This window comes from Pisolithus orientalis (genome assembly GCF_024613125.1).
Source record: "Pisolithus orientalis strain OTSU chromosome Unknown F5J12scaffold_16, whole genome shotgun sequence".
In the NCBI taxonomy this organism is placed as follows: Eukaryota; Fungi; Basidiomycota; class Agaricomycetes; order Boletales; family Pisolithaceae; genus Pisolithus; species Pisolithus orientalis.
In genome coordinates this window covers 239,115-263,491 of record NW_026260797.1, presented here as the reverse complement: position 1 = coordinate 263,491, position 24,377 = coordinate 239,115, and the positions used below count along the sequence as shown (strand labels likewise).

The following is a 24,377-nucleotide window of genomic DNA, read 5'->3' as shown; positions in this document are numbered from 1 at the left end:
GAATCGAGGTTCTTTTTTGCCTGACCAATTTACAGGGAAGACGAGAAACAGGGGCATAAGATCACAATCCATCAAACCCAGTAGACGTTTTAGAGGTCCTTTAGATGCCGTTAGATCCATTTATTCCCACATTTACCCGTTCCTCTCTTGACAATTTACCTTAGACTGTTTTCCCTAGCATGTATAGTAGTATTTCCCTACCTTCCCATGGGTTTTTTGTTGTAATCAAGTCAATAGGTCTTACGATTGATGAGCCCCTCTGGCATTGTCCCTTTGCGTTGGATGCATACAATGTAAAGATAATTGTACCTCGCATTACTAGATAAGTTATGCAGCTGTGCAGGTACGATGCCAAAGGGCTGCACTATGTGCGACCGTACTTGGGCTTGAAGAAAGCTGGTGGCAGTTTCGACAGTACGTTGACTAATGGTTGTTCGACGAGCACAAACTCACGGGACTTTAGGAAGTCCATGGCGAGAATGGCTCGGTAGTGTGTAATGATACGCAGATTGCGTGCTTCACTGGCGCTGTTTTGGATGTCCGATACGGGAGGAAGGTGTTGTTTTTCTACCTCAGATTTTCGTCGCTTTCGTTGCTTGCTGTACTGGCCTAGCCAATCGAGCCTTAGTTTACACAACCAGGAGGAGCCCCACAGGATAGTGGTCGGTGGTAGGGCTGAGGTACTACGGGGGGACTCCTGACAGCTATCCGCCATAATGACATCACCATTGGCTAGAGGCTGCGGAGACTCCACAGGCTCAAAGAGCACTCCGAGGACGGGGTCGGGTGTACTGAAGATTTGCTGTGGGATACGAGAATTGAGGTCGTGAGCCCATGAAGGGACCTCCCCGGTCTCAACGTCGTATACGTGTATCGTGTTGCTAGGTAAGATGGAAAAGAGAATTTGTGGTTTATTGGGAACGAACGCCATGGCATTTGGAGGGTGCGGTAAAGAAGGAATGGTGATGTGATACTGCATTTACACGTGTTATTGAAGGAATCTGAAGGTTGATGAAAGGGACGTTACCTGGATAGAATCAAGGTTGTATATGAATGTCCGACACCATTCATCCGAAGACGCAAGCCACTGTCCATCTGGACTGACTGCCATTTGAAGTATGGATGGCGTTGTTCCTGAGTTGCTCATCCCGTCCGTGCCGTCATGCTCCTCGTCTTGATGACTTGCATGCGTTGTCTTGCCCCTGCTGGACCCTCGGATTACCCGTCCACCACTCAGAGAGCTGATCTTTCGGTGATGTTCAAACTGCCTAAGGACAGTGGGTTCGGCAGGCCCAAGGTCGATCGCGACAATGATAGACGTAGATGCGGAGGCCATAATCATCTTGGTCGAGTCAGGCGTGAACACGAACTTGCTCCCTCCCGTCGATGGTAGTTCTTTTGAACCCGCTACGGAAAGCTGTTGTTGAAGTAGAGGCGTGAACGACCGAACGCGTTTCGGCTTCACGGCTCCAGTCGGCTAAATTTTTGGATCTTGAATCTCAGGAATATCGTTGGCATACTCGCAAATGCACTCACAGTTGTTGTCAACTTGAATAACTTCGTTTCGTATAAATCTGAGGCAACCAACCATTGGCCATCGTCCGACAACGCACTGGATATCAGGTTGGTATGAACATTTAATTCCATTTCCAGTACGTTCTCCCAACCAACTCTGGTTTCCGGATCTGTGGTGTTGTCCATTCCATCAATTACCGTAGAGGCATTGGGAATGTCAAGGATACGCCAGATTCTCAACCCTGTCTCATACATACACAAGACGAGACGCGCTTTCCTCGCGACACACATCGTAGTGTGATATGGAATACGGCGATAGTAAGAATCCTCAAAGGTGGTCGCAACACCGCTTGCTATGGGATTGATAACACGGGCAGCAACATTAGATGTCGTTAGATGAGCAGGGAGAGCAGGGATCAGGGTAATAGACATGTCCAAACCACCAGAAACAAGGACTGGTGCAATGTATGGTGATCCAGGGGAAGGTTTCCGTCTATAGGATGCCGCCAAAGGCGTGTGTGGGGGCCACATAGCAAGCGAACGCACATCGTGCGAATGGACCCGCCGAGAGGCCGATTGTATCCACTTCGCTGGGGATGGCGCTTCTGGTGTGCCAGACACATAGCTGAACTGGACGATTTTTTGGTCTACGCCAGAGGTGAAGACCGTAGTGCCTTCAGGTCCAATGGTCAGGCATAGAACGTCTGCTGCATGGGCTGAAAAACTGTGGCTTTGAGTACAAGTCATCGAGTCCCAGAACTTCACCGTCCCGAGAGAGTCCCCGGATACAATTGTGCCGTCTCTGCCAAAGTTCCCTTCAACGAAAAGCGACCGCAAATGAACAGGGGAGAGACTCACGCTAGTACGCCCACAGTCCATACTAAGGTCCTCTCCCCTTTCATTTTGTCTGTAATCATGCGATCGATAGGTCTCCCAGTTCTAACATCCCATTTTTGCAAACAACTGTTTGACCCTCCAGTTATTAGCCAAGAGTCACTCCATTCTTCTTCGTCATCGTCATCGCTTTCAGCATCATCATCATCATCCCTGGGATCCGATTTCTCTGCGGCTGCTGGTTTCGATAGTCGTGGTAGCGGAGGACCCCATGCAATGCACAAGAGACGGCCTTTGACACGATCAAAGCGACGGAAATGCTCGAGCGTATCTGCAGCGAGCGAAAGAAGACGAATAGTTCCGTCTTCGCATCCCAACGCAAGCATCGTGGACGCGGGATTGGCTGCCATGCTCCATATCGAGCCGCCTTGTGAGGGTACAGTTCGCTGCATTGTTTAGTAAGTGAGATAGTTCACATAAAGCAACGCCAACAAATGGACGACATACCCTCACGCAGCCCCTGGCCGTATCCCACTCCAGGAGTTCGCTTCCACCGCCGCAGGAGAACAAGCGAAGGTCAGATAGGGAGGGAGTTTTGTTAGACGGAAAGGTGTCTGGGAATCGGATGGTGAGTGCCAAAGTATCCACTTTTGAAGGGTTCGGTCCAGGCAGTGTCTGTTATTACCGGGAAGAGTGTAAGTGACACAGAGTCAAGGCCACTGCAGCGAGCCCACCTTGCGCAGCTGCCAGGCTTGTCGTGCCTGCAATTCGTCATCTTCGCCTGTCCACTCGAGAAGATCGATGTTCCCGTTCGCATGTCCCACCACGAGTGTTCCGTATTCCTGCACGCGATCGCGCTCACGTTCCTTTCCTGCTTTCTTGGTTCTCAGAGACGGGAGTGGTAAGGGGGGGAAAGCCAACGCAGTGATCGGCGACGGCGAATAGTCCACAAATCTGCACCGATGCAGTGCAATGGGCGTTGGATTATCGTTCATATCGATGCCTTGTCGTCCACGATGGACATCACTTTCGACTTGGACTTTTTTCTTGCCCGCCTGCCTTTCTGGGACGTGTCGTCGATGGTCACGTGGCTCCGGAAGACGGACAAGTTATTTTGCACCGGGTCTTTGAGGGCTCCAACTTCAGACGTACACCTCCCCATACCTCCCCACCGTCGACCTCGAAGATGTCGTTGTTCGGGCGTGGCGCACCAACCCCTTCTGGGGCCGTCAATCAAGAACGCATTGAAATGGCCATCAACGAGTGCGTCATTCGATTCAGTTCACTTCGTTAATTAAACCGTGCCCTTTCCAGAATCGATATGGTGTCTGACGTGTTCAACCGGATCGTCTCGTGAGCCATGTTGTATGTACAGCAATGTGTTGTCAACTCAATCACCCTTTTCTCTAGTTCCTGCCACAGCAAGTGCATCAGTCCACGATACGCTGAAGGTGACCTTAACAAGGGGGAGAGCGTTTGCATTGATAGATGTGTCGCCAAGTTTTTCGAAGTCAACAAAAAGGTCGGCGAAAAAATGCAGAGCGCAGGGGCTAATGCGCAGGCCACGGGTTCTACCAGTTTCTCACTATGATACCTAAGGCATTGACATGCTCACATCCTACCATGGTAAGTTCTGTATGGTAGTCTCGTCACCCCTCATCCAACCAATTACCTCGGCATGATAGCATTTCAGGAGTCGTGCAGCTGCGTGCGCTCGTAGAGCAAGATACGTCATTGAAATTATCCATACAACACACGTGGGCCGCGCGTTATCAGGGTTACTTGCCAGTGTAGCCGGGGAAGCACTCAGCTAGTGATTTGGAGTGCTTATTCGTCGCATGTTCCTCCAACCTAAATGTATACACACATAAACACCGCGGTTAGCAACTTTTTTTGTCTTAGTTGCATAGAGTAAATGTGAGGTTTTGAGCCGAAAGGACTTACGCAGGTGCACGCGTGGTCAGTAACTATATAAAACGATAACGATGTCAGGCCATTAGAATGCAAACTGCGTATTAAGGACGCACAAAGGTCTGTCTGCATATCTGACAGACGATGTTCTTGGCAGCCTCGTTGACCTTGAGCCGGCTGGTGGGCCCTTTGTCAGCTTGTTTGCTAGCATTGCGCTCTCGTTTCTGAGCAGCCTTGGCGCCCTGAGTTCTGGCAATGAGACTCGAGCGTGTTGAACTCAAAATGACATGCACTTGCGTTTCCCATTGGGTATCCACTGGCTACGATGACGATGACACGATGTAGAAGAGGTTGTGGGCGACGGAGAAGACCTTCACGAGGACAGTATTATGTAATGCAAATACTAGTTGCAAGTGCACCCTAATGTCATAGGCACCAGAAGGGTATCAGCCTATAACCCAAGACAGCTGCCAGGAAAGTGAAGTGTCGATCGCGTAAATGGAACAATACGGACAAGATTAGTGTGTCATAATCAAATCGTGCCTATGATACTATCGTGTGCACTTGCTAGTGCACTGCTATCTCATATGTTCATAGAATGAGCAACGGGTCGACTGACCCATCTGGAAAGACTCGTATCAGGTGTGAGCGACAGGGTACAGTATTACAACGATTGTCAGAACTTTGTCGTCTCCTCCAAACTTCTTGACGCTTTAACCTCATGAGGATTTTCTCCCAACGGTGATGTGCACAGCCGTGCGAACTGGGTAACTGCGGTTAACGTTCTCTTTCTCCCCCTTTTACCTCGTAAAATGTCGGCAGATCCATCGTTCGAGTCCATAATCAACCAAATCAAGGTTGACGCCGTATCCCCCACGCACGACTTGGATAATGCCAAGCAGTTAGAAGCAGTGTCGAGGTGTTTTGCGAGTAAGTTAATCTCTGTCTGTCAGTCTTTGCTGATCCTGAGTTGTTGCACGATAGCGGATACGGTTACAGGCATGTAATCATTGGCTAGTATCCTTGATACCAGTAATGAAGCTCATAACGCTGTCAAGTTCCTACCAAGGAAATGTATGAGTATGCCACGAAGGCATCCGTTGGCGACGCTGTCTGGCATGACTCATCAACAGAGGCCCTGGAGGCCCACATCGCCCAGTTGACCGGAAAAGAGGCGGCCCTCCTCGTCGCGAGTGGAACAATGTCAAACCAGCTTGCGGTCCGAACTCATCTGCACCAGCCACCATTCTCCGTTATCTGTGATGGACGGTCTCATATTAATAAGTCAGTTATTGTTTCTGTGCACTCGTCGTGCCGTGTAGTTGACGTTCTATTCGTAGATCTGAATCCGGTGGAGCTGCACTACATACGGGCGCTCACACCGTCCCTTTGATGCCGTCAAACGGTACGTTACGCCTTCGTCAGTTCCTGGTATGACCGTAATGGGAGGCTTCAGGACACCACCACCTCACCCTCAAGGACATCAGACCTCATGTAGTGCTAGGGGAGGACATACACAGGTAAGCTTACAGGTTTGTTCACCTGCAAATCATCCTATTTAGGCGGCCATAAGTGCCCCGACGCGTCTGATATGCCTCGAGAACACCCTGGATGGGTTGATTTTTCCCCAGAGCGACATCGTCGATATCTGCAAATTCGCCCACGAGAACGGTATTTTGGTGCATCTTGACGGTGCGCGCTTGTGGCATGTCGCCGCGACGACATATATCCCGATGTCGGTACTGTGTGCGCCGCTCGACTCGGTTAGTTTATGTTTTAGCAAAGGACTTGGTGCTCCCATGGGTACCTGCCTCGCCGGGTCGAAAGCGTTTATTCAGAAAGCCAAGTGGTTTCGCAAGGCATGGGGCGGTGGCATGAGACAGACTGGCATCATCGCTGCAGCGATAGCTTATGCACTCACCCATAACTTCCCTCAGCTGCCGAGGGTGCACGCGCTGGCTAAGCGCTTGGAACAAGGGTTACGGGACCTCGGTGTTCGTATCCTGTCTCCTGCAGAGACTTGCATGGTGAGCAGAGGAACCGACCTCCTAGAAAATGAGAACTTATTTGCGCAAAAGTTGTATTATGATCCGTCGCCTATTGGGATCGGATATCAGGAGATTCAAGACAGGGCTGCAGCACTCCCGCAGCCAATAATAGCCATGGGACCGCGGCTGGTGGTGCATATTCAAACGACCACCGAGGCCATAGATGATCTTTTGGCTGTCTTGCGAACCTTGAAGGAAAACAAGCTGAAAGATGGTTTCACACAGTCGCCCGACCTACCAGTCGGCCCGAGCGGCACAGACGCGGAAAGGGGTTATCCGACAGCGTAGTGGAGGGTAATTTTAGAATATGTAGTGATGTCATTACCAGAGAATACTCTACGCTCGCGGGAACTGATTCCTGACTCAGCCTTATCAGATATAATGGATGAACCGATGACGTACCAAAGAACTTGTCATGCTGCCTATGACGGAGACCAGACTCGCCAAATTGGCTGAAGACGTCAAGGTGTGATGTCCATTCCAAAACTCAAGACGGAGATAATGATGCTAGGAGGGTGGAGATTTCAAGGACCTTCGTTTGTGAGTGGCGCGCTTAGGTGGCGAGTTGAAGTTAAAGCGGCGACATGATGTAGCAGACACGGTCACAGATAGGACTCATCTCCACTTGAATTGTCCGAGCCATCAACGGCCGCGGTCGAATCACATGTTGCTCGGCTGACCGGGAAGGAAGCCGGACTTTTCATGCCAACTGGGACGATGTGCAATCAAGTGGCACTTCGAACCCACTTGCAGCAGCCCCCCTATCCTGTTTTGTGTGATGGCGCGGGCACATGTGTACCGGTAGGCCAAGATAGCAAGAGTCTCGGCTACTGATATTAACGACCCGCGGTATGGAAGCTTTTCATTCTGGGGCGAACGTCACACCCGTGTTCCCAGAAAACGGCAAGTGTTGCGGTATGAACAGAAAGCGCTATCGTGTATCCGTGTTTCATATCACCCTGCATGGGAGGACATTGGGCCCCGAATTTTCAGTGGAGCTGATGCCCATATGTAAGGATGCGACATGTCATTTTGGTTGCTGCGTCATAATGACAAATTTTACAGAGCACCTACGCGCGTTATCTCCCTGGAGAATACGCTAAACGGGACCGTGATTCCGCACCGAAGCACGCACGAGAAAAGGGAATCATTATACACCTTGATGGTGTGCGCCTTTGGCATGTTGCGGTAGTGACGGGTCCCTTGATGAAGGGGTTATGCGAGCCATTCGAGTCTGTCAGTTTGTGTTTCTCAAGGGGCCTTGGTGCGTCGCGACGAGATGGATAAGTGATCGTGACTGACTTGGGCATCGCAGGCGCTCCTGTCTGGTGGGGACCAAAGGGTTCAAGGTGGTTCCGCAAGGTGTTTGGGGGAGGCATGCGACAGACGACGTACCTTGCGGCGTCTGCACTGACGCATCACCTCCCCCTGGTGCATGCTCTGGCAAGCTGGAAGAGATTGGGGTGGGTATCTCGAGCGTGACAGAGACGTGCATGGCAAGTGTGGGTTGGACGACAACCTGGAGTGTGCACTGAGGCCGTGTTGGACAGCTGCCGAAGCCGATGCACTTGAATGGGTCGCGAACGATGATTCACATCTAGACGGCGGGTGATGCGGTGGAAGGTTGGGTAGTTGAAGGAGGAGAAGGCGCGGGCGGGTCGGGGGATGGCCCGCACACGGCACCCGCCTAATGCTAATTAGAATTTGATAGTAATAGAACTACTACTTATAGAATCACAGGCGTCGACCAGTTTGTCATGCATTTTTTAAAAGTCAGCGTGCCAGTGGACAGACTGACAGACTGACAGCCAACGACTGGCATCGACAGCAACGACGACGAAGGCGGGCAGCGGCGAGCACGACGAGCACGGCGAGCGATCGACTGCATACCCACACGATTAGCACTACTAGCCTTGCGTTGGCATACCCGTCCACGATGGACGTCTACTCGGTCTCGTTCACCCACCCACGCAGGTCCAGACAACAACAACACGTCCCGTTCGACCCGCATCCGAGAAACAACTCTGAACACTTCCCCCTCCAACATTCCCTAACACACCCAGTCGCCAACCAGGCCGACAACGACACCGTAGAAAAGCTCACAAAGCTCGCTTCCTCCCTCTTCAACGTCCAGGTCTCCTGGCTCCTCGCAGATGGCGGCAGAAGCTGGAACTTCCACATATCTGGGGCGTATCCACAGGTAATGCAGGCTCGAGGAATGCTGCTCAAAGATAGTCCCGTGCAGGTCCGTGTACCCCTTGCTCTGCATCGTCCCCTGCTGCTCACCCCCCTTCCTCAGCATCGCACCACCATCAAGGTCCCCCGTACAGATATCCTCGACCCTCCTTCCGCAAAACCTGTCCTCAAGCAAGATGTCCGTCGTCGGCTGGACGAAATCGCCTCCCTCACCTACGCACACATCGCCGTCGTAAACTCACCCCTTTCCATCTCCTCCCGTACCCCTCCAGATGGCGTATCCAGTACCGCAGGTTGGAGTGGTCTTGAGACAGAACGCGTATGCGAACTCGTCATTACCGGATCAAGCGACGCGATCGAGCTGGCCCGCGTTCGCTTGCTCGTCATGCTCGACGAACTGGTCAGTCGTCTATCTCACCCCCTCACCAGTGCTCACTATCCTCCTAGAGTGGACTCCATGCCGAACCCTGCGAAATCGACCATAAACTACATGCAATCACCGCAGGGCGCAAGCGCAATGTTCTCCAGAAGGTACAGGAAGACACCGCAACGAATATCTACTTTCCATCACCGCTACAAGGTCTCGTCGGTCCCGAAATCATCACGGCCGCCACACTTCCGCAGACTCCCGGTCAACAACATGTCACAGGCGTGCAGGCTGGTCCAGCTCAGGCACAAGCTTACAGTCCGAACGTGATCTGGATAACAGGCGAGTTCTTCGGGGTGCAGAGAGCCAAGGACATGTTATTCCAACTCTCCGTCCAAAAGGTGCGCACGACGTCTCCTCTCATGCGCATACATACGCTAACTGTACACTCTTCAGAGCAAAGCGATTCAATCCCGCGAGACCGTCATTCTACCTCGTAAACTTGACTGGATGGTGCTCGACCGCGCCGACGACCTCAAGTCCATCATGTCAGACAACGCGACGTTTATTCAATTTCCACCCATCGGGAGTAGCACAAGTCTCATAGCAGTGTATGGTGACCATCTTGTCAACGTGCAGCGGACGATCCGTAGCATCATGCAACTCGTACGTAGTCCAACAAGGTTTCTTATGTCCGTTTCCTTGATGCTTTCCATTGTGATTATCAGGCATGCCAACATTACGTTGGATCATTTTGGCTCCTCCCCATGCAATTCAACGTCCTCCTTCCGCCGTCGTCGTTAAACCCAGCACAGGTCGCGACTTTGCTTAAGCAAATCTCCCTCACCACTGGCGCGGAAATTGTGTTTAAGAGTAACTGCTTCGAGATTCATGGACTGGAATACGAGGTAAGAGCTGCCGTTAGCACCATCCTTGATTTGGATATCGTCAAGGTAAGTTTAGAGGCCCTCGTTGATACCGTACCGTGGCATCCTGACAGGTTCTTCTAGCCGTTCCACCACGAGATTCGCTTCCAGGTTGAGCTCGCCAACGAACATCGCGAGTTCATCTCGGGTAAGAAAAATGGGAAAATAAACAAAATCATGCAAAGCACGGGGGTCAAGATCAAATTCGAGACCTTCAACGAACACAACTTCTTGATAGACCTTTCCGGCTCGGACGCGTCTGTGATCCAAGGTCTGACATTGCTTCAGGAAGAACTACCCGCAGAGATTTCCTTCCACGTCCCCGAAGCATATCACAAGCGTATAATCGGTATTGGCGGGCGGAATATTCAACGGATCATGAAGAAATACGGCGTGTATGTCAAGTTCTCGAATGCAGAGGAGTTCGCGGCTTTGGGCGGATACAACGACAATGAGGACAATGTGGTCGCACGGACACCATCCAAGAATGCGGTCAATTTGGATAACCTAAAGCAGTCAGTGATGGAAATCGTGAACCCAAAGGTGCGTATACTGGTTGTGCGCGTACGATGTCATTTGCCGAGAGTGCCCTGTAGGATAAGGACTACGTCAACGAAACCCTTTCCATCCCAAGGCGGTATCATCGCACGCTTTTGGGAGAGAAAGGCATTTTCATTCACGATATCGAGACCAAGACAAATTCGAGAGTGCGGTTCCCGGACAAGGAGACAGCGTCCGACCTGGTAGTCATCTTTGGACCGGAAAACCAGGTTCAAATTGCTGCTGCGATGCTACTGGTGAGTTGCAAGTTTTCGGACGGCTGGTGTACTCTCTTAACGATCTTTATGTAGGAACACGTGCCGTTCGAGGCAGATATGGCCGTTCCCCCGAGCCCTGATCTCCCCAGGGTCTGCGCATCAGCGGAGTTCAGCGCATTCATCGAACGCATCAAACGGGACTTCCAGGTTTCCATCATGCCCACCATTAAATCCACAGCTCCCGTGCACACGAATGGGTCAAGTAGCTCTGCCGATCACGGCCAGTCATCTTCACAGGCCCAGGGAGCACCAGGGGATTGCAGCTTCAAGTTCCGTTGCCAACGATCCAATACCGATTTCCTGCTCGCAGCGCGGGAGTTGCTCGAGCAGTTTTTGTTGAATCACAATGTGCATGTGTACCCGTCTGCAACGGCGCATACACATAAGAGAGGCGACTCTTTCGCCGAAGCATTCCCCCACTTTGACAGCAAAGTGTTGACAGCTAGGCGGCACGGTGAGTCGGGGGCTATTAGTTGTCGTCCCACATATTTGATCTCTGACGACATAGGAACAGAGTCTGTCGAGTTGTCACGATCCGAGATCCTCGGCGATCGGAGGCTTAGGCTTGCAAATTCCTCACCCGACGTGAAGGCGTTGTTTAACACACCACCCTACATCTACGATTTGGATGAACGCGAGGACTCGCAGTCTGCGTATGGCCCTCCGGGATCTGCTGGGCTCGATTATTGGACACCACTACCCCCGATCGTGAGTAGCATTCATTCAACCCTGACGTGATGTTTTCTTGCTGTGATTCCCCGACATTTACGCAAACGCGCATCTGTAGGGAACGGGCATTGCCACACGTACCCGCAACACGGAAGACGCCCTGAAGCGCGGTTCCGATTCGCTGCTGGAGTCCAAGATCAAGGAACAAATCTCGAAGCCGCGATCCCTCCAGAACCGCGCGCAGTCCCTTGATCTCACATACTCACTATCGCGATTGACTGATGCCTCCGCACGTCTTCCGCCGCCTGAGTCGCCGACTACGTCGACGGGCGGAACAGGCGGCAATTCTAGCCCAACGTCGGCTACCGCTCCGTCCTTCCCTAGTGTGTATGGGCCGCGATCCGTCATCGGCTCATCTGCGCAACGGAATGCACGAGTGAGAGATTCTGAGGACGTGACGGACGAGGTTTCGCGAGTTATGTCCAACCTTGGCCTCTGAACCAAGGTCTTTTCTTGAAGCAACGAAAAAAAAAGGAGCCGCAGTGAAAATTTTTAGAGGGACGACAGCCTGCATGTGTACATACCCTCTACGGAGGGTCACCCGTAGCTCGTTTTCTTGTCTCATCATCTTGTCCTCGCATCCGTTATCATCCAAACATAGGATTCCTATTTATCCAGGGGTTTGTACTACGAACGATCTATGCTCCACCACACACTCTCGCTTGCAACCATCATCAGTACAGTTTCATGTCACTTGTTGCGTCAACCGTCAACTCCAGCCATTCCTCCCTCTCACCCTTGTCACCCACACAAATGCTACCTGCACTTGTCACCCCCTCCCCAGTTTTTCCAGTAACGATCGGTCACTACTAGCGCTACATTCTTCCACAAGGTCTATCTCCCGATTCTTGGTGTCTCATTGCCGGTCCGGTGTTACATTCCCTTCCACAATCTCACTACAGCACCCATTCTTTTCTCTTTTCTTTTCTTTCTTGCTCGCTTCATCTCTGTCAATCTGATGTCTCTCATCTCGGTCTTCTGTACATTACAATCGAATTGATATTTCTACCGTAGTGGGCTGGTCATATTGTTATCCTTCCACTAATGAAAAGCACAATCCATCTGATAGAGTCTGGCCGAACAGTGAGACCAACAGATATGCTCAAAAAGTACTGTGGCAGGCGTGGTGAAGGGGTACTTCCCTCAACTAATGTCGATAAAAATAGCCAATAAACTGGTGAGTGAGAGCCACGTTTCAAATCGGCCATGCGAAAAGCTCTGCAATCAATAAATGATCCATGGTACCTCATACAGTACGAAGTCGTAAAATTCTTGCTCCAGTAACGCCTGGTATTCTCCAATGAACTCCTCGCCACCTCCCTTGTCTTTCTTGCTGGAACGCCCAGAACGAGGTGCAAGGTAGTTCAGTTGACTCGTGAGAACGTTGAATGTTTTCTTGAGATATCTGGGATCGGGCTGATGGCATAGCCGTCGCGCACGGATAGGGCAGTTAGAGCGCTGGGCAGGTCCCGGAGCAAGAAATGAGATCTCCGCATACCTTGATGGCTAGACCCATATAGTCAGCTGGTAGACCGTATCGAAGAACGCTCTCTACGAAGAGTCGTAGAACTTTAAGGTGCACCAAAATCTGGAAGGACTCCGAGAAATTCGTGCGAGACACTCGCAGGAGCTCTGTCTAAGAGTGGATACGAGAAGGTCAAAGGAAAACGTCCCCTGAGGAAAAGTAAAAGTAATACCCAAAGCTCCTTCTCGGTTGCATCAGCCACAGACAACTCTTCGCGTTCTTTGGATATATTTTCTTCGGAATAGACGAAATCGCGCACAATGAACCTAGCCACGGGGTCTCAACAGTGGCGTTGCCGGTCAACTAGAGAAGACGCACTTATTTTCTCGACATTTCTGGACGAATTCGTCGTGTACCCTCTTGAACACGACGACACCAAAAAGGCTATATTCGTCATCGGAGGCGATGAGCCTTTACATGTGGTAACTTGGTCAAGGTTTGTAGTCACGTCGATGGAACAACTCGTGACTCACATCGACGAACGTGGTACAATCATACTTGTTAGTCGTTCATATCTCGAACTCCACTCCTTCTTCAGAGCACTAAGGATCGAGAGGGTGAGTAAAGAAGGCCGGGGAGCCGTGGCAGAAACGAAGTAACTGACTTTGGTACCGCCACGAAACAGGTCTCAAGGTATTCCGAGTCCTGGATGATATATTCCCTGGACACAACATCCACGAGAGACCGTACAGACAGGTTTCCCCTGAGGGAGGAAATCTCAATGACTGGTTCCACGACAGCAAAGGACGTACGACACACGTCTTCTTTCGTTGCATCTGCACGAGGGAACCCTTAACAAGGTTGTAGTTGTTTAGCTTGGCCTTCATCATGCTGTCAATAGAGGCCATTTCCTGAATGGCGTGATTAGCGTGATTTCCGCCACTACGAAAGGCAATGGCAAAGAAAAACCTTGTTCAGAAGATCGACGGTTTCACGGAGGCTCCGCTGTATGTTGTATCTCCCCTCGTTCCACCTCCAACCCTTCAGAAGGTAGTCATCAACGCTTCTCTCATCAATCACGATATGCTGCGCGAGTTTGACAGGGTCATTGTTGAGGAGGTTGCGCAGAGCCTCGACGGTTTTGGCAACGACGGAAGTGAAGAAGGCGTCCTGCTTTGGGAGCTCCTCAGACAACGCAATGAGGGAGTCTAGTGTTCCTGTCTACAGCCAGCACGGCATCAATATATGAGTGTGTGCGTGTGCGTGTGCAAGCCTGTAGCTGGCCAACAAGGTTACAGACCTTGAAACAAGGTATACCCAGTTCTGCCACGGTGCTCGAGGATGATCGTGACAATTGGGAGAGTTTGGTCGCAATTTCGGGCAACAAGCCTTCTGCATCACCATCATGAGGAACAGCAATCAACCAGGTGCTCTGATCAGATGGCATGTCCTGTCCTGGCCTCTGCTTGAAGCCTCCTCCACGCAAGTTCGTTCAAGAGGGCTGCTGAGTCCAGCGCCAAATCGGGGCTTACACAAATGTGTAAGTATTAATATTATTAATAATAATAATTACTGTAATTCCGTCATTCGTCGAATGACGGCCATGTTGCCCGTAGCAAGTCGGATTGGCGTGCGGAACGTTACGATCAGGACCTCCTTCAGGCGGTCTCGGTCGTCCACGATGTCCACAATGGCTACGACCCCGTACTTGATATCGCCGTCGCAGTTGCATGAGTCCCTGCAGTCCTCTGGCGGAGTATCGGTCTTGGACGCTAGTTGGTTCATGCCAAATTCCCCCCGCAAACCTCAGGAAGAGTTCAACAAAAAGCGGATTCCTGGCGCACAGTTCTTGGATTTAGACCAAGTGGCTAGCCCTCATGAGCTTGGCCTCAAACACATGATGCCTTCCGAAAGCGTCTTCGCGGCCGCGTGCGGTCAGTGGAGTAGGCTATCGTCCCACATTCTTTCATTGACACCCAGTTCCCCGTGCCAGAGGGATTCGGCATTGAACCTAATTCACATGTAGTAATGTGCGTTGCACAGGCACCTTCCGCAGAATGAACAGGACATTTTTAAAACCACCCCATTCTTCCCTAGATACGATACACATGGCGTCTTTTCTTCGCCTCGTGCCCTCTTCATGTTCAGGGCATTTGGCCACAGCAAGTCCAGCATCCTGGACGGCGGTCTACCGCGTTGGGAGACAGGGGGCTTTGAGACGGAGGATGCACCACCAGTAGACCGGAAAAAGTCCACGTATCCCACTCCTATCCTTGATAGGACCGTTGTCCGCTGTGAGAGACCTTCATTTTCCCTATCTACCAATCCTATTGATCCTCAGGGTCTGCGATAGCATACGAGCAGGTAGTGGAGAACTCCATGCTGGACCCAGCCTTGGACCCCTCAGCTGAACTGGTGGTGGACGCACGTTCCCGTGGCCGGTGCGCCTTTTGACTACCGCTCCACATCACATTGTACTGACTCCTCGTCATTAATACAATGTAGCTTCACGGGTACTGATCCCGAACCACGACCTGGCTTATCTTCAGGACACATACCGCATTCGTTCTCGCTCCCATTCAACGCATTTCTGAGGACTCACACTATACCTAATACATCTACCCAGTATACCACATTCCTTCCTATATCTGAGTTACGACAAGCACTTGTTGATGCCATAGGGACCGAACAAGTGGAGGTAATCCTTTCCGGCAAACGGAGGATAACAACCTCCTGCGGAAGCGGCATGACTGCTGGTATCTTGTGGCTGGGATTGAGAATGTTGGGGGCCAAAAGCGTTTCCTTGTATGATGAAGTGAGTCGTCAATCTTCATTTGACTGACTGCTGATGATGAACATTTTGGCGGTGTAGTCTTGGACTGGCTACGCGAGCCGAAGCGAGAGTCGGATAGAAAAATCTGCCTGAAGTTGATTGTATAGAGGTGATTCCAACCTATGTAGGTAGAGAAAAACTAATTGAACTGGTATCGTAGTTCGTAAGTGGTCGTACAACATCGCAAGCTTTCCGTGTGCCCTATTTTGTAGGCGTAGTTGATGATGTGACTATTTTTACAGCGCGTGGAAGCGGTTATCCCTGAGTCATAAAATACCAACTGAAAAACCCTTGAAACCCAAAAAGAAAGAAAGGAAAGACTAGGTGTATCATCCGCCTTAACACCACAGCTCTACTTGGCGATCCAAAACGGTCATCAGGCCCTTGATGCCTTTGGCGGCTTCGATACCCACTGGCCGTTGGCCGTCTGGGAAGAATGACCGTGCTACTGTGGCGGAGTAACGAATCTGTAAGAAACGTTATATTACTTCCATGACCCGGATTTTACAAGGAAATTACCCACCGTAACTTTAAATTCATGTTTCTGAAGTTTAGGATGCCGAATGCTGCAATCCCACCTACAACCTTTCCGTTAGCAGCCGCAGAGGGGGCGATCAAGAACAAGACTTACTGTTCATCAAGAAGGACGTTACCGCCCATTGCTTTGGCAGTCGTATAAAGCTTCTTGCGAGATATGTCGAGGAGCCTCCCCGTGTCGACACCTCCTTTGCAGATGAACTGCTCCGTGTGTATTACACGGGGGCCGACCTTGACGGGTTTGGTGTCGGCGAGGATAGCATGTGTACGTGCTGGTCCGGATGAACTCTTTACACTGCAGTCATCATCTTCCGCCCCGCCGACGTCGCGAAGCTTGCGACAGAGGGCGAACTGATTGCTACAAAGGCTCGAGAAGACGTGAAGGCAGTAGTCGAACATATCGCGTGGGGGAGAGAGCTTCAAGTACATCCAATAGACGAAAGCTGGAGAAGCTTGTAGTATCCTGGATGGTTGTGCCCAGGTCTCTTTATATGCTATGGAGTCCGGCATTCTTTGTCCTTCATCCTCCCGGTTCACTGAAAGAAGCGATGTGAAAGGCTTTCACCGTTTGCTAACCAGGACCCTTACACGAGGCATTGTAATAACAAGGACTTGATGTAATATCACTTGCTCACGATCATACTTCCTTGGATAAGATGCGTGTGATCTGAACGTGCCCAACGAGCTGGCTCGCAGTCGCGGGTACCCCTAATGGATCTTGTAATTTGAAAAACAGTATGCATAAGTTTACAGGCGTGATATAGACGGATGGAGCTTGACAATAATTACAAAGGTAGAGATACAAGGATGAGTGGTGGTGGTCGGATGCACGTACGATCGATAAGTTACGAGAAAATATGTTTCCCTTCTAAAAGGGCGACGAAAGGAGGTGCTCGGAGTGGAGGTAATTTCCCTGACATGCAGCCGGGTCTCCCTGTGTAGTCGACCTGTATACGATGACGCTCTCCTCGCCGCAAAAGGGTCAGTGACCACCTGGAGGCAAATCTCAGATTCCGGCGAGTCATATCCCGTCCCGGTATAAGCGGAGAAATACTCACCCTTCTTCCAGCAAGATGTTGTAACCCTTTGTAGTAACTTGCTGTAGAAGCTGCTGCCTCGCAAACTGCAGCGCGCTGGCACAGTGCACCCCACTGGGAACCTGCTTCGTGAAGTCGAAAATGTATCGCCCACACGTGTCCCCTTCATGTACATATATTAGATCTATGACAAAAATGTTAGCATTGTCGCGGTCGGGAGCACAGATTGAGGGGGTAAACACCATCGTCGTCCCCGGAATCGAGCATGAAAACAGGATTTACGGTTTCACATCCGACAACCTCCCAAGGGTCCTCGCGACGCCGCCGCTGGAACCACTTCATGGTGGGCGAATCTCCAGTACAATACAGCCCGGGAAGAAAAGGGACGAAGATATTCGCTGGTCTTTCGCGTTTACTTAAAGACGCCCCGTCGGAAGCCTCTTCGGCACCGCCACTACGAGGCGCAGGCGGTATCAGATGAGACGTAAGCCTCTGTTACAGTGCAGTGGCTGGGCGCCATCAAGTTTGGCTGATTCAGATAAGATGGGCATGAGTCAAACCGCCTACCACAGTGATGGGCCAATAACCCGCGTTAAGTCAGGAAAGACACCCATCGGGAGGCTTGGGTAAAGCGTACCAGCGATTGTTGCGATGATTACGGTTGCTGATACCAGCTGACACCCGGCCAACACAGATTCGTCAGTCATTTCCAATACGAAGTAGCAAGAACCCTTGCCCTGAGAAGTCCCACTGTGTGTGATTCGATTCACTGCCTGTTGCCGATAACAGACACGCGTCCCACTGGCATGTCCGTTATCGGCAATTGACTAGAAGGTCCCCAGAGACGCGTCATCGCTTGGTGAATAAAACTGGAATAGCCCACTATTATACATAACTGAGTCAGCCGCCATTGATTCCTGTAATATGTAAGTCGCAGATCGGCGGCGGGTCGTCTACTTTTACTGACCTTGAATGTATGTGGAGGGCCTACCCACGCCTGACACGGACTTTTAGCGTGGCAATGAGGTCAGCGGGTGTTTGTCTCTGTTAGGACGACAGACTGCAGGCTTCTGTAGTAGTTACACAATGTAGCTTTGTTCCACCTTTCAATGACATCCTCGTCCGGTATGTTCAAGGAAGGTCCGCGTAGCTATTGCCATCATAATGGAGGCGCCTTACACAGGAATCCATCTGCTCATTAACACGGTGACTAGCTAACCCATTATATTAATATTTCCATCCTCGGACGTATGGCTGTTCGTGCTTGGGATCCCCCCTGGACATAATGTGGTGCGTACAACTCTCTCGTATGATGAGCACACGCTTAGAAAACCTCTTGTCAATATCTCGTATCTACGATCAAATAAAAACTACTACGATCAGTGGTTGATGGTATTGTTCGGGTTTCAAGGTCATCGCTGGAGGTCAGTGCCCTCCATCTTTATACCATCAACTCAGTCGCAGTGCCACCAATATGTGCCTTTGCTATCTGTTCCGTTCATTTCTTGAAATGCACCACGCGGCCAAGGTGCGTGAGTCCAGCATCATGACCATACCAGGCAATCGGATGCCCCGAACGTTGGAGTCTGCGAGGCACCTTCAAAACCAGACACACCCTTGCCAAGAACCCCTCGTTCTACTCGTGAGCGAAGTCGGCCTTTTCCTCTATACATATGAATTAAAATAAGTCGTTTCATGAGTGTTATTTTGGCGTGCTGCGAGGCTTCCTCGTGCTTCCCCCCGCAGTCGCGGGACGACCGTTAATAGCGCAATAACAGTTGCTGACAGCCTAGTCCATTCCATCTTCCTGCTTCTGCAGGGTTCTGTTTCATTCACGGAGACGTCTTTAGGTCTCGGCCCTCCCAACAAATGGGACACATGTTTACACTTGGGTTGTTACTGCCGCGTAGTTACTTTCATTCATCCATCCGCCGCTTTCTGTTATCACGTTCCCTGTCGTGACTTTGGGGTTCAGACAAAAGAGAGCCCCAAGGCCATCAATGCGGTGGCAACAATCCCAGAAACTGCTATGCCATCCTTTTTGGCGCCACCAGTGCTTGTTGCAGTTGCAGCGGCGGCAGCAGCAGTTCCGCTTGCGGTTACGGTGACATTCGTGCAGGTGGAAGTCGCATTGCTTGGGGCCGTCACATTGGCAGATAGAGTTAAGTCGGCACACTGTTTTTGATAAGGAATATCAAATGAAAGATTTGTAAATGTGACCGAGCGATGGGGACGAAGCAGTGATACGTGCCTGATAGAGGGTGCCATCACCGCCATCATAGACAACTTGGATGGTCACGTTGGCACCGTCTTGAATTCCTGAGACACCTGAACTTGCCAGATCAATCGGGAAGCAATATTGTCCCTCCCCGCTAGTTTCGAAATATTGGACAGCCATTTGGTACCCCGAAGAGGAGCTAAAGGCGGCGAAGGATGTGGGATCCTGTTGTGTGGATACAATGACGCCGACTATAAGAAGCAGAGGGATCTAATTAGAACACAACCACTGGTGCCGCCAACTCAAATGAAGATCATACCAGCCCACTGCGGGTGCTCGCTGTTGAGGTTAATCACCCCATTTGCTAGAGGGAACACTGTCCGATTGGACACAGCATCCGTGTAGCCATCTGTAGGTGATCGTAATCTGCATCATACCTGCAAGAAGGGTGTCTGAAGCGCTCACCACAAAACGTGGGCTCCTGGTCCTCTACAAATGGTCCCCTTGGAATAGGATATTGAAGTTGAAAGTGGGCATTCACTACGGTAGCGAGTACCAGAGGTAGGAAAGTTGCTAACTGCATGATGGTTTCTGTTCACTCTCAACAGAAACGGCCGATTCGCTCTATTTAACTGTTATGCTACGGTGCGAAAAAGTTTTCTTCGCGGCCGACGTGGCTCGTTTAGTTACCATCTGTTATGTAAGTGTGACAAATATATGATACAACTTTCCATGGGCATGGTAGTTTGAGCTGCCTCCATCTTGAACTGATTCAATACATCAACCTGCCGTGCTCAAGTAAGTCGGACTTCCACCTACTTGGGAGGATGTTATATCGGCACTTAACGACAGAGTACTTAAGGGAGTAATTAAGGTCAAGGACCTGATAAACCTAATGTGCCGGGTGGGTACTTGGCCCAGGCGCAATACGTCCAAACAAAACCTCTCCCACACCCAATCCCAAAATGATGGAGATAATGTAGGCCGCATTGAACGTCCTGACAGAAGTCAGTTTGGCGGGCCGACTCGGTGAAATTTGGCGGTGTTAGGCTCACATGACTGTTAGCATCAGGATGTAAGAAGACGCCGTCTGAATGGCATAAATAATCCCACGAGGGATGTCATGGAATGGTACGAAGGGGGGAATGGACCTCAGGGTAGCGCGGGAGATATTTTTGGCGTCGTGCGGGGAGTCGGTCGAAAGAACTTCTCCCACAACCTCCCCAGTCCCTACAGCCTTTCCTCCGTCTAGCGCAGATAATGCTGGAGTGCGCGCCAGCTGCTTTGACAGCAAAGCCAACGTTCTAATGATCACCGTTGATAAGTTGGAAGCCTTTATGTGTATGCACCAACCTTGTTTTCCAATGATCCTCCCGAGTGCGACGCAATGCAGCGAGAGAGCGATCGAAAATGGCGAACGCAAAGATAGCTATACATGTACCGGCGATGGCACCATTAGACGAAGGTCTCCACGTTTCGAAGAGCAGGTAATCGCTCTTTCCAAAATGCAACCAGGCATTCATGGTCAGTATGGTTGTCGAACATGTCCAGACAACCTTAACTACTACAGTACGGATGCTTTCGGCTATTGCCGAACATTATTTGGAAGTTATCTCACACGAGGTCATGATGCATAATGCATAACGACCAATGAGGTGAAGGCACACGTACCCAATAGTCAACAAGGAGACAAACTATGACAGGACATCAGTACACTTCCCTTCTGTGCGTGCCCAACAGCTTTTGACTTGGATGTGTAATCACGCGTCGGTTTGCCTGGAACACTTGCGCGACAGCTGGGACTTGATATCGTAAAAATCGAAGAACGACTGCTTGGATCAAAAAGAACAACCACGCTGTATGTCCATCGGAGCAACTTGAGAGCGAACAATTAAATGGAACAGATGACACATCGCAAGGCAGGTTTGTTGAGAACCACGCCCCCGCCTGTCTAGCGATGTGCTACCAGGGACTTACCAGCAGATGAAACTTGACATGGAGATGTGGATACGCGATGCGTCGTTCCCGACGATTGCATAGAGATCGAGCTTGCTTGGTTAGAGGCGAACAACTTGAAGGGGGGACGTTGTGTGCAGACAAAACGAAGTGAGGCAATTCTTTGACGTTGAGCCAATTTTTCAGCCAATGGCAGAAGCATCGCAGCATTAACACACTATACCCACGATCACGTGTTAATTGGATGACTCAGCAAGGCTTGCGGCGCTCGCAAGCAATTAGGCCTGCCCCCGACCTGCGATTGCAACGTCGACTTCATCTACGAGAGATGTTGGGAATAGTGCTAGTGCACATTTCCCGCATTTCATTGCGGCTTGCGCGCGGGTTTCTTGACCTTTCAACCATTCGCACTGGAGCTTCCATACCTAACCCAACGTGTGTATGGGTCCCGACGTCACTATGCACTGACCAGTCTAGACGACTGGACGATGTCTGAATTCAACCATGACACAGAGAAGCAGAATGCATCCAGCCCTGAGCCTGTCTGGCGCGTCAAACTCAGGCGATGTGGTTAATGTTCATACTCCTGAGGCTCCTTGAGCATGCTACCAGCAATGCAGAGGCTAGCCGATGCATCCCTGGCGTGAATCGTGGGTTTCCCGCGCACTCGTCCTTGTTACTGCTCTGGAAGTAGCTACGCCCTTTCAGCGTGACGACGTTCACTGTCGCCTTTGCCAACTATGTACTTGGGAGTTCAGAAAAACGAAAGCCCTAAGGCCATAAACGCGGCGGCAACAATCCCAAAAACCGTTGCGCAATCTTTTTTGGCGCTACTGGTATGCGTTGCAGTCGAAGTGGAAGCAGAAGCAGTTCCGCTCGCACTTGCGGTGACATTTGTACAAGTGGAGGTCGCATTGCTTGGGACCGTTGCATTTGCGGAAAGAGTTAAGTCTGCACACTGGTTTGATACGCAATATCAAATTTGAAGAAATTGAGAACGCGACTGAGTGATAGGAATGAAGTAATGATACGTACCTGATAGAGGTTCTCATCACCACCGTCGTAAATAACTTGGATGGTCACGTTGGCACCGTCTTGAATTCCTGAGACACCTGAGGTTGCTAGATCCATCGGAAAGCAATATTGCCCCTCCCCGCTTGATTGAAAAAATTGGACAGCCATTTGGTATCCCGAAGAAGAGTTAAAGTCGGAGAAGGACGCAGGGCTCTGTTTCGTGGATACAATGACGCCGGCTGCTCGAGCCAGACCGATCTAATTAGAATGATCACTGCCACCAACCGAATTAATTATCATACCAGTCCACTGCGTATGCTTGCTGATGAAGTTAACCACCCCATTCGCGAGAGGGAATACTGTCCGATTGGATACGGCATCCGTGTAGCCATCTGTGTGTGATCGTAGCCTGTATCGTACATACAAGAAGGGTCGTGAAGTTCTTACCACAAAACGTGGGCTCCTGGGCGGCTACAAATGGTCCCCTAGGAGCAGGATATTGAAGTTGGAAATGGGCATTTGCTACGGCAGCAAGCACCAGAGGGAAGAGAGTCGCTGGTAGCATGGTGACTGCTTTTAAGTATTGCACGTTAGGGACTGCTCAGTCTGGACGAAGAAATGGCTGATATACTGGTTTATTTAACTGTTACTAGGGTGTGGAAATTTTCGTATTTTTGCGGCCGACGTTGCTTTTGTTGAGTTATCATCTGTCAAGTAGGGATGCTTGGCATCCGGTTCCATAATCGTGTCCGTTTGAGCAATAGTAGTTTGAGTTGCCACTAAACAGCCGGTAGGCCTTCAGCATATGTATCTCGTGGTACGAGTGATTTGATTCGATACATTGGCCTCCCGCGCTGAGGTAACTTGAGCTTCACCTGCTGGGAGGAATGGACGGTACTGAAGGACACAGTACTTGATGGTGGGAGAGGGCATAACTGAGGGCCCAATAAACCCGACGCGCCAAGCAGGCACATATGTACTTGCCATGTAGTACTCCAAACGGAACCCCTACACAGTCCCAAGATGACCGGAATAATGTAGGCAGACCTGAACATCTGACAGAAGTTAGTTCGGCGGGTTGACTCAGTAAATCTTGACAGCGCTAGGCCCACATGACTATCAGCGTCAGAATGGCGTGAAATATCACACGAGGGGGTGTCATGGGATGATATGAAGTGGGGGATGGACCTCAGGGTAGTCAGGCACAAAATTTAGACCACAACTTCCCCGATACTTACAGCCTTTTGGAGGCAGATGATGATCTCGTGCGCGCCGCCGCGTTTGGAGAAAAGCAAGCATTCTACTGACCGCCGTCGATGAGTTGGTAGCCATTATGTGCACAACCACCTTGTTCTCCGATGGTCCTCCAATGAGCGATGCGACGCGGCGAGAGAACGATCAAGAACAGCGAACGCCAGGATAGGTGTACGATGGTACCATTACGTGGAAGTTCACATGTTTCGAAAAGTTAGCAATCGAGCTTGCCAAAAACGCAACCGGACATTCGTCATCAGAGCGGTGCAGAAACCCTAGGATCGTTGAGTCAATTACTGTACCTAAATGATTGTGCCCATACGCAATAATGACACATTCTCAACAAGAAAGAAGAGGGACTCACAACCATGACAGAGCGTTACATACTTCCATCTTGTGTGCTGGAAGGTTCAGTAGCTCTACAGGTTCCAAGTTTGTAATCACACATTGGGTTCGCCTGTAACGCTTGTCGCTGCGATTTGATACGAAGAAAATCGCAGAGCGACCGTTTAAATAAAAAACAATTACGACGCCACATATCCACAGGAGAATTTTTGAGAGCAAAAGATGACACATCGCAAGACAGGTTTGTTGAGAACCACGCTCCCACCTGTCTGGCGATCTGCCATCAAGCGCTCGCCAGCAGATGGAACTTGACATTGAGGTATGGGTAGATGGCTATTCCATGCCCAACGACTGCATACAGATTGAGCTTGCGT

General features: G+C 50.6%; 12 protein-coding genes across 12 annotated transcripts; 4 read left to right on the top strand and 8 right to left on the bottom strand.

Annotated features, from left to right (window-relative positions):
* Positions 1-345: 345 nt before the first annotated feature.
* Positions 346-3,415, bottom strand: F5J12DRAFT_124698 (WD40 repeat-like protein). The gene is made up of 6 exons (XM_051738052.1): positions 3,084-3,415; positions 2,857-3,024; positions 2,374-2,795; positions 1,537-2,317; positions 1,028-1,477; positions 346-973 (listed from the first exon to the last, which is right to left on the bottom strand). Exons 1-6 carry the CDS (start codon positions 3,342-3,344, stop codon positions 365-367), a joined length of 2,691 nt encoding a protein of 896 aa, XP_051599390.1. The 5' UTR covers positions 3,345-3,415; the 3' UTR covers positions 346-364.
* On the top strand, positions 3,379-3,975 carry F5J12DRAFT_834668 (Tim10/DDP family zinc finger-domain-containing protein). The gene is made up of 2 exons (XM_051745862.1): positions 3,379-3,612; positions 3,664-3,975. The coding sequence occupies exon 2, from the start codon at positions 3,710-3,712 to the stop codon at positions 3,938-3,940; it is 231 nt and encodes a 76-aa protein (XP_051599389.1). The 5' UTR covers positions 3,379-3,612; positions 3,664-3,709; the 3' UTR covers positions 3,941-3,975.
* Positions 3,976-3,979: 4 nt separating this feature from the next.
* Positions 3,980-4,768, bottom strand: F5J12DRAFT_124696 (DUF1909-domain-containing protein). Its single transcript, XM_051738051.1, has 4 exons — positions 4,558-4,768; positions 4,377-4,502; positions 4,294-4,316; positions 3,980-4,200 (listed from the first exon to the last, which is right to left on the bottom strand). The coding sequence occupies exons 1-4, from the start codon at positions 4,564-4,566 to the stop codon at positions 4,128-4,130; spliced, it is 231 nt and encodes a 76-aa protein (XP_051599388.1). The 5' UTR covers positions 4,567-4,768; the 3' UTR covers positions 3,980-4,127.
* Positions 4,769-5,072: 304 nt separating this feature from the next.
* F5J12DRAFT_905840 (pyridoxal phosphate-dependent transferase) lies at positions 5,073-6,596 on the top strand (the record flags this gene model as incomplete). The annotated part of the gene is made up of 6 exons (XM_051748716.1): positions 5,073-5,190; positions 5,319-5,544; positions 5,601-5,665; positions 5,717-5,780; positions 5,834-6,287; positions 6,339-6,596. The coding sequence occupies 6 exons, from the start codon at positions 5,073-5,075 to the stop codon at positions 6,594-6,596; spliced, it is 1,185 nt and encodes a 394-aa protein (XP_051599387.1).
* A 1,469-nt stretch (positions 6,597-8,065) lies between these two features.
* Positions 8,066-11,884, top strand: F5J12DRAFT_124438 (cytoplasmic protein). The gene is made up of 10 exons (XM_051738048.1): positions 8,066-8,553; positions 8,608-8,904; positions 8,952-9,272; positions 9,328-9,537; positions 9,600-9,824; positions 9,882-10,340; positions 10,394-10,594; positions 10,649-11,069; positions 11,130-11,323; positions 11,403-11,884. The coding sequence occupies exons 1-10, from the start codon at positions 8,245-8,247 to the stop codon at positions 11,781-11,783; spliced, it is 3,018 nt and encodes a 1,005-aa protein (XP_051599386.1). The 5' UTR covers positions 8,066-8,244; the 3' UTR covers positions 11,784-11,884.
* Positions 11,885-12,400: 516 nt separating this feature from the next.
* On the bottom strand, positions 12,401-14,448 carry F5J12DRAFT_834627 (ATPase V1 complex subunit C). The gene is made up of 10 exons (XM_051745861.1): positions 14,426-14,448; positions 14,110-14,349; positions 13,779-14,030; positions 13,629-13,720; positions 13,474-13,572; positions 13,343-13,411; positions 13,188-13,280; positions 13,042-13,135; positions 12,843-12,980; positions 12,401-12,760 (listed from the first exon to the last, which is right to left on the bottom strand). The coding sequence occupies exons 2-10, from the start codon at positions 14,254-14,256 to the stop codon at positions 12,569-12,571; spliced, it is 1,176 nt and encodes a 391-aa protein (XP_051599385.1). The 5' UTR covers positions 14,257-14,349; positions 14,426-14,448; the 3' UTR covers positions 12,401-12,568.
* F5J12DRAFT_834621 (Rhodanese-like domain-containing protein) lies at positions 14,332-15,823 on the top strand. The gene is made up of 6 exons (XM_051745860.1): positions 14,332-14,743; positions 14,803-14,839; positions 14,907-15,103; positions 15,163-15,250; positions 15,315-15,624; positions 15,682-15,823. Exons 1-6 carry the CDS (start codon positions 14,404-14,406, stop codon positions 15,733-15,735), a joined length of 1,026 nt encoding a protein of 341 aa, XP_051599384.1. The 5' UTR covers positions 14,332-14,403; the 3' UTR covers positions 15,736-15,823.
* F5J12DRAFT_834618 (uncharacterized protein) lies at positions 15,509-16,697 on the bottom strand. Its single transcript, XM_051745859.1, has 3 exons — positions 16,274-16,697; positions 16,166-16,220; positions 15,509-16,109 (listed from the first exon to the last, which is right to left on the bottom strand). The coding sequence occupies exons 1-3, from the start codon at positions 16,687-16,689 to the stop codon at positions 15,981-15,983; spliced, it is 600 nt and encodes a 199-aa protein (XP_051599383.1). The 5' UTR covers positions 16,690-16,697; the 3' UTR covers positions 15,509-15,980.
* Positions 16,698-16,825: 128 nt separating this feature from the next.
* F5J12DRAFT_834603 (uncharacterized protein) lies at positions 16,826-17,918 on the bottom strand. The gene is made up of 3 exons (XM_051745858.1): positions 17,459-17,918; positions 17,238-17,400; positions 16,826-17,172 (listed from the first exon to the last, which is right to left on the bottom strand). Exons 1-3 carry the CDS (start codon positions 17,556-17,558, stop codon positions 17,025-17,027), a joined length of 411 nt encoding a protein of 136 aa, XP_051599382.1. The 5' UTR covers positions 17,559-17,918; the 3' UTR covers positions 16,826-17,024.
* Positions 17,919-19,045: 1,127 nt separating this feature from the next.
* On the bottom strand, positions 19,046-20,095 carry F5J12DRAFT_124376 (uncharacterized protein). Its single transcript, XM_051738047.1, has 4 exons — positions 19,900-20,095; positions 19,754-19,843; positions 19,468-19,685; positions 19,046-19,391 (listed from the first exon to the last, which is right to left on the bottom strand). The coding sequence occupies exons 1-4, from the start codon at positions 20,015-20,017 to the stop codon at positions 19,188-19,190; spliced, it is 630 nt and encodes a 209-aa protein (XP_051599381.1). The 5' UTR covers positions 20,018-20,095; the 3' UTR covers positions 19,046-19,187.
* A 231-nt stretch (positions 20,096-20,326) lies between these two features.
* On the bottom strand, positions 20,327-20,957 carry F5J12DRAFT_721790 (Ctr copper transporter; the record flags this gene model as incomplete). Its single annotated transcript, XM_051741332.1, has 3 exons — positions 20,327-20,432; positions 20,490-20,697; positions 20,750-20,957. 3 exons carry the CDS (start codon positions 20,955-20,957, stop codon positions 20,327-20,329), a joined length of 522 nt encoding a protein of 173 aa, XP_051599380.1.
* Positions 20,958-22,144: 1,187 nt separating this feature from the next.
* Positions 22,145-22,969, bottom strand: F5J12DRAFT_893171 (uncharacterized protein; the record flags this gene model as incomplete). Its single annotated transcript, XM_051747634.1, has 4 exons — positions 22,145-22,348; positions 22,426-22,643; positions 22,707-22,796; positions 22,852-22,969. The coding sequence occupies 4 exons, from the start codon at positions 22,967-22,969 to the stop codon at positions 22,145-22,147; spliced, it is 630 nt and encodes a 209-aa protein (XP_051599379.1).
* Positions 22,970-24,377: the final 1,408 nt, after the last annotated feature.

Coding starts and splice junctions, on each gene's coding strand:
- F5J12DRAFT_834621 (XM_051745860.1), top strand. CDS start 14,404: ATGACGGCCATGTTGCCCGTAGCAAGTCGGATTGGCGTGCGGAACGTT. Junction 14,744..14,802: donor CGTCTTCGCGGCCGCGTGCG/GTCAGTGGAGTA, acceptor TCCCCGTGCCAG/AGGGATTCGGCATTGAACCT. Junction 15,104..15,162: donor TGATAGGACCGTTGTCCGCT/GTGAGAGACCTT, acceptor GGTCTGCGATAG/CATACGAGCAGGTAGTGGAG.
- F5J12DRAFT_834627 (XM_051745861.1), bottom strand. CDS start 14,256: ATGCCATCTGATCAGAGCACCTGGTTGATTGCTGTTCCTCATGATGGT. Junction 13,721..13,778: donor CCGTCGATCTTCTGAACAAG/GTTTTTCTTTGC, acceptor CACGCCATTCAG/GAAATGGCCTCTATTGACAG. Junction 13,573..13,628: donor CAGATGCAACGAAAGAAGAC/GTGTGTCGTACG, acceptor TTCCTCCCTCAG/GGGAAACCTGTCTGTACGGT.
- F5J12DRAFT_124438 (XM_051738048.1), top strand. CDS start 8,245: ATGGACGTCTACTCGGTCTCGTTCACCCACCCACGCAGGTCCAGACAA. Junction 8,554..8,607: donor TCAAAGATAGTCCCGTGCAG/GTCCGTGTACCC, acceptor CCCCTTCCTCAG/CATCGCACCACCATCAAGGT. Junction 8,905..8,951: donor TCGTCATGCTCGACGAACTG/GTCAGTCGTCTA, acceptor CTATCCTCCTAG/AGTGGACTCCATGCCGAACC.
- F5J12DRAFT_124698 (XM_051738052.1), bottom strand. CDS start 3,344: ATGAACGATAATCCAACGCCCATTGCACTGCATCGGTGCAGATTTGTG. Junction 2,796..2,856: donor CGGCCAGGGGCTGCGTGAGG/GTATGTCGTCCA, acceptor TAAACAATGCAG/CGAACTGTACCCTCACAAGG. Junction 974..1,027: donor ACAACCTTGATTCTATCCAG/GTAACGTCCCTT, acceptor GTGTAAATGCAG/TATCACATCACCATTCCTTC.
- F5J12DRAFT_834603 (XM_051745858.1), bottom strand. CDS start 17,558: ATGAAGTGGTTCCAGCGGCGGCGTCGCGAGGACCCTTGGGAGGTTGTC. Junction 17,401..17,458: donor CGATTCCGGGGACGACGATG/GTGTTTACCCCC, acceptor TTTTTGTCATAG/ATCTAATATATGTACATGAA. Junction 17,173..17,237: donor AACATCTTGCTGGAAGAAGG/GTGAGTATTTCT, acceptor ATTTGCCTCCAG/GTGGTCACTGACCCTTTTGC.
- F5J12DRAFT_834668 (XM_051745862.1), top strand. CDS start 3,710: ATGTTGTATGTACAGCAATGTGTTGTCAACTCAATCACCCTTTTCTCT.
- F5J12DRAFT_124376 (XM_051738047.1), bottom strand. CDS start 20,017: ATGCAGTTAGCAACTTTCCTACCTCTGGTACTCGCTACCGTAGTGAAT. Junction 19,686..19,753: donor CGAGCACCCGCAGTGGGCTG/GTATGATCTTCA, acceptor TGCTTCTTATAG/TCGGCGTCATTGTATCCACA. Junction 19,392..19,467: donor GTGATGGCACCCTCTATCAG/GCACGTATCACT, acceptor TATCAAAAACAG/TGTGCCGACTTAACTCTATC.
- F5J12DRAFT_834618 (XM_051745859.1), bottom strand. CDS start 16,689: ATGCCGGACTCCATAGCATATAAAGAGACCTGGGCACAACCATCCAGG. Junction 16,221..16,273: donor AACGTCCTTCTTGATGAACA/GTAAGTCTTGTT, acceptor GAAAGGTTGTAG/GTGGGATTGCAGCATTCGGC. Junction 16,110..16,165: donor AACATGAATTTAAAGTTACG/GTGGGTAATTTC, acceptor CGTTTCTTACAG/ATTCGTTACTCCGCCACAGT.
- F5J12DRAFT_124696 (XM_051738051.1), bottom strand. Junction 4,317..4,376: donor AGATATGCAGACAGACCTTT/GTGCGTCCTTAA, acceptor CGTTTTATATAG/TTACTGACCACGCGTGCACC. Junction 4,201..4,293: donor CTGACCACGCGTGCACCTGC/GTAAGTCCTTTC, acceptor GTATACATTTAG/GTTGGAGGAACATGCGACGA.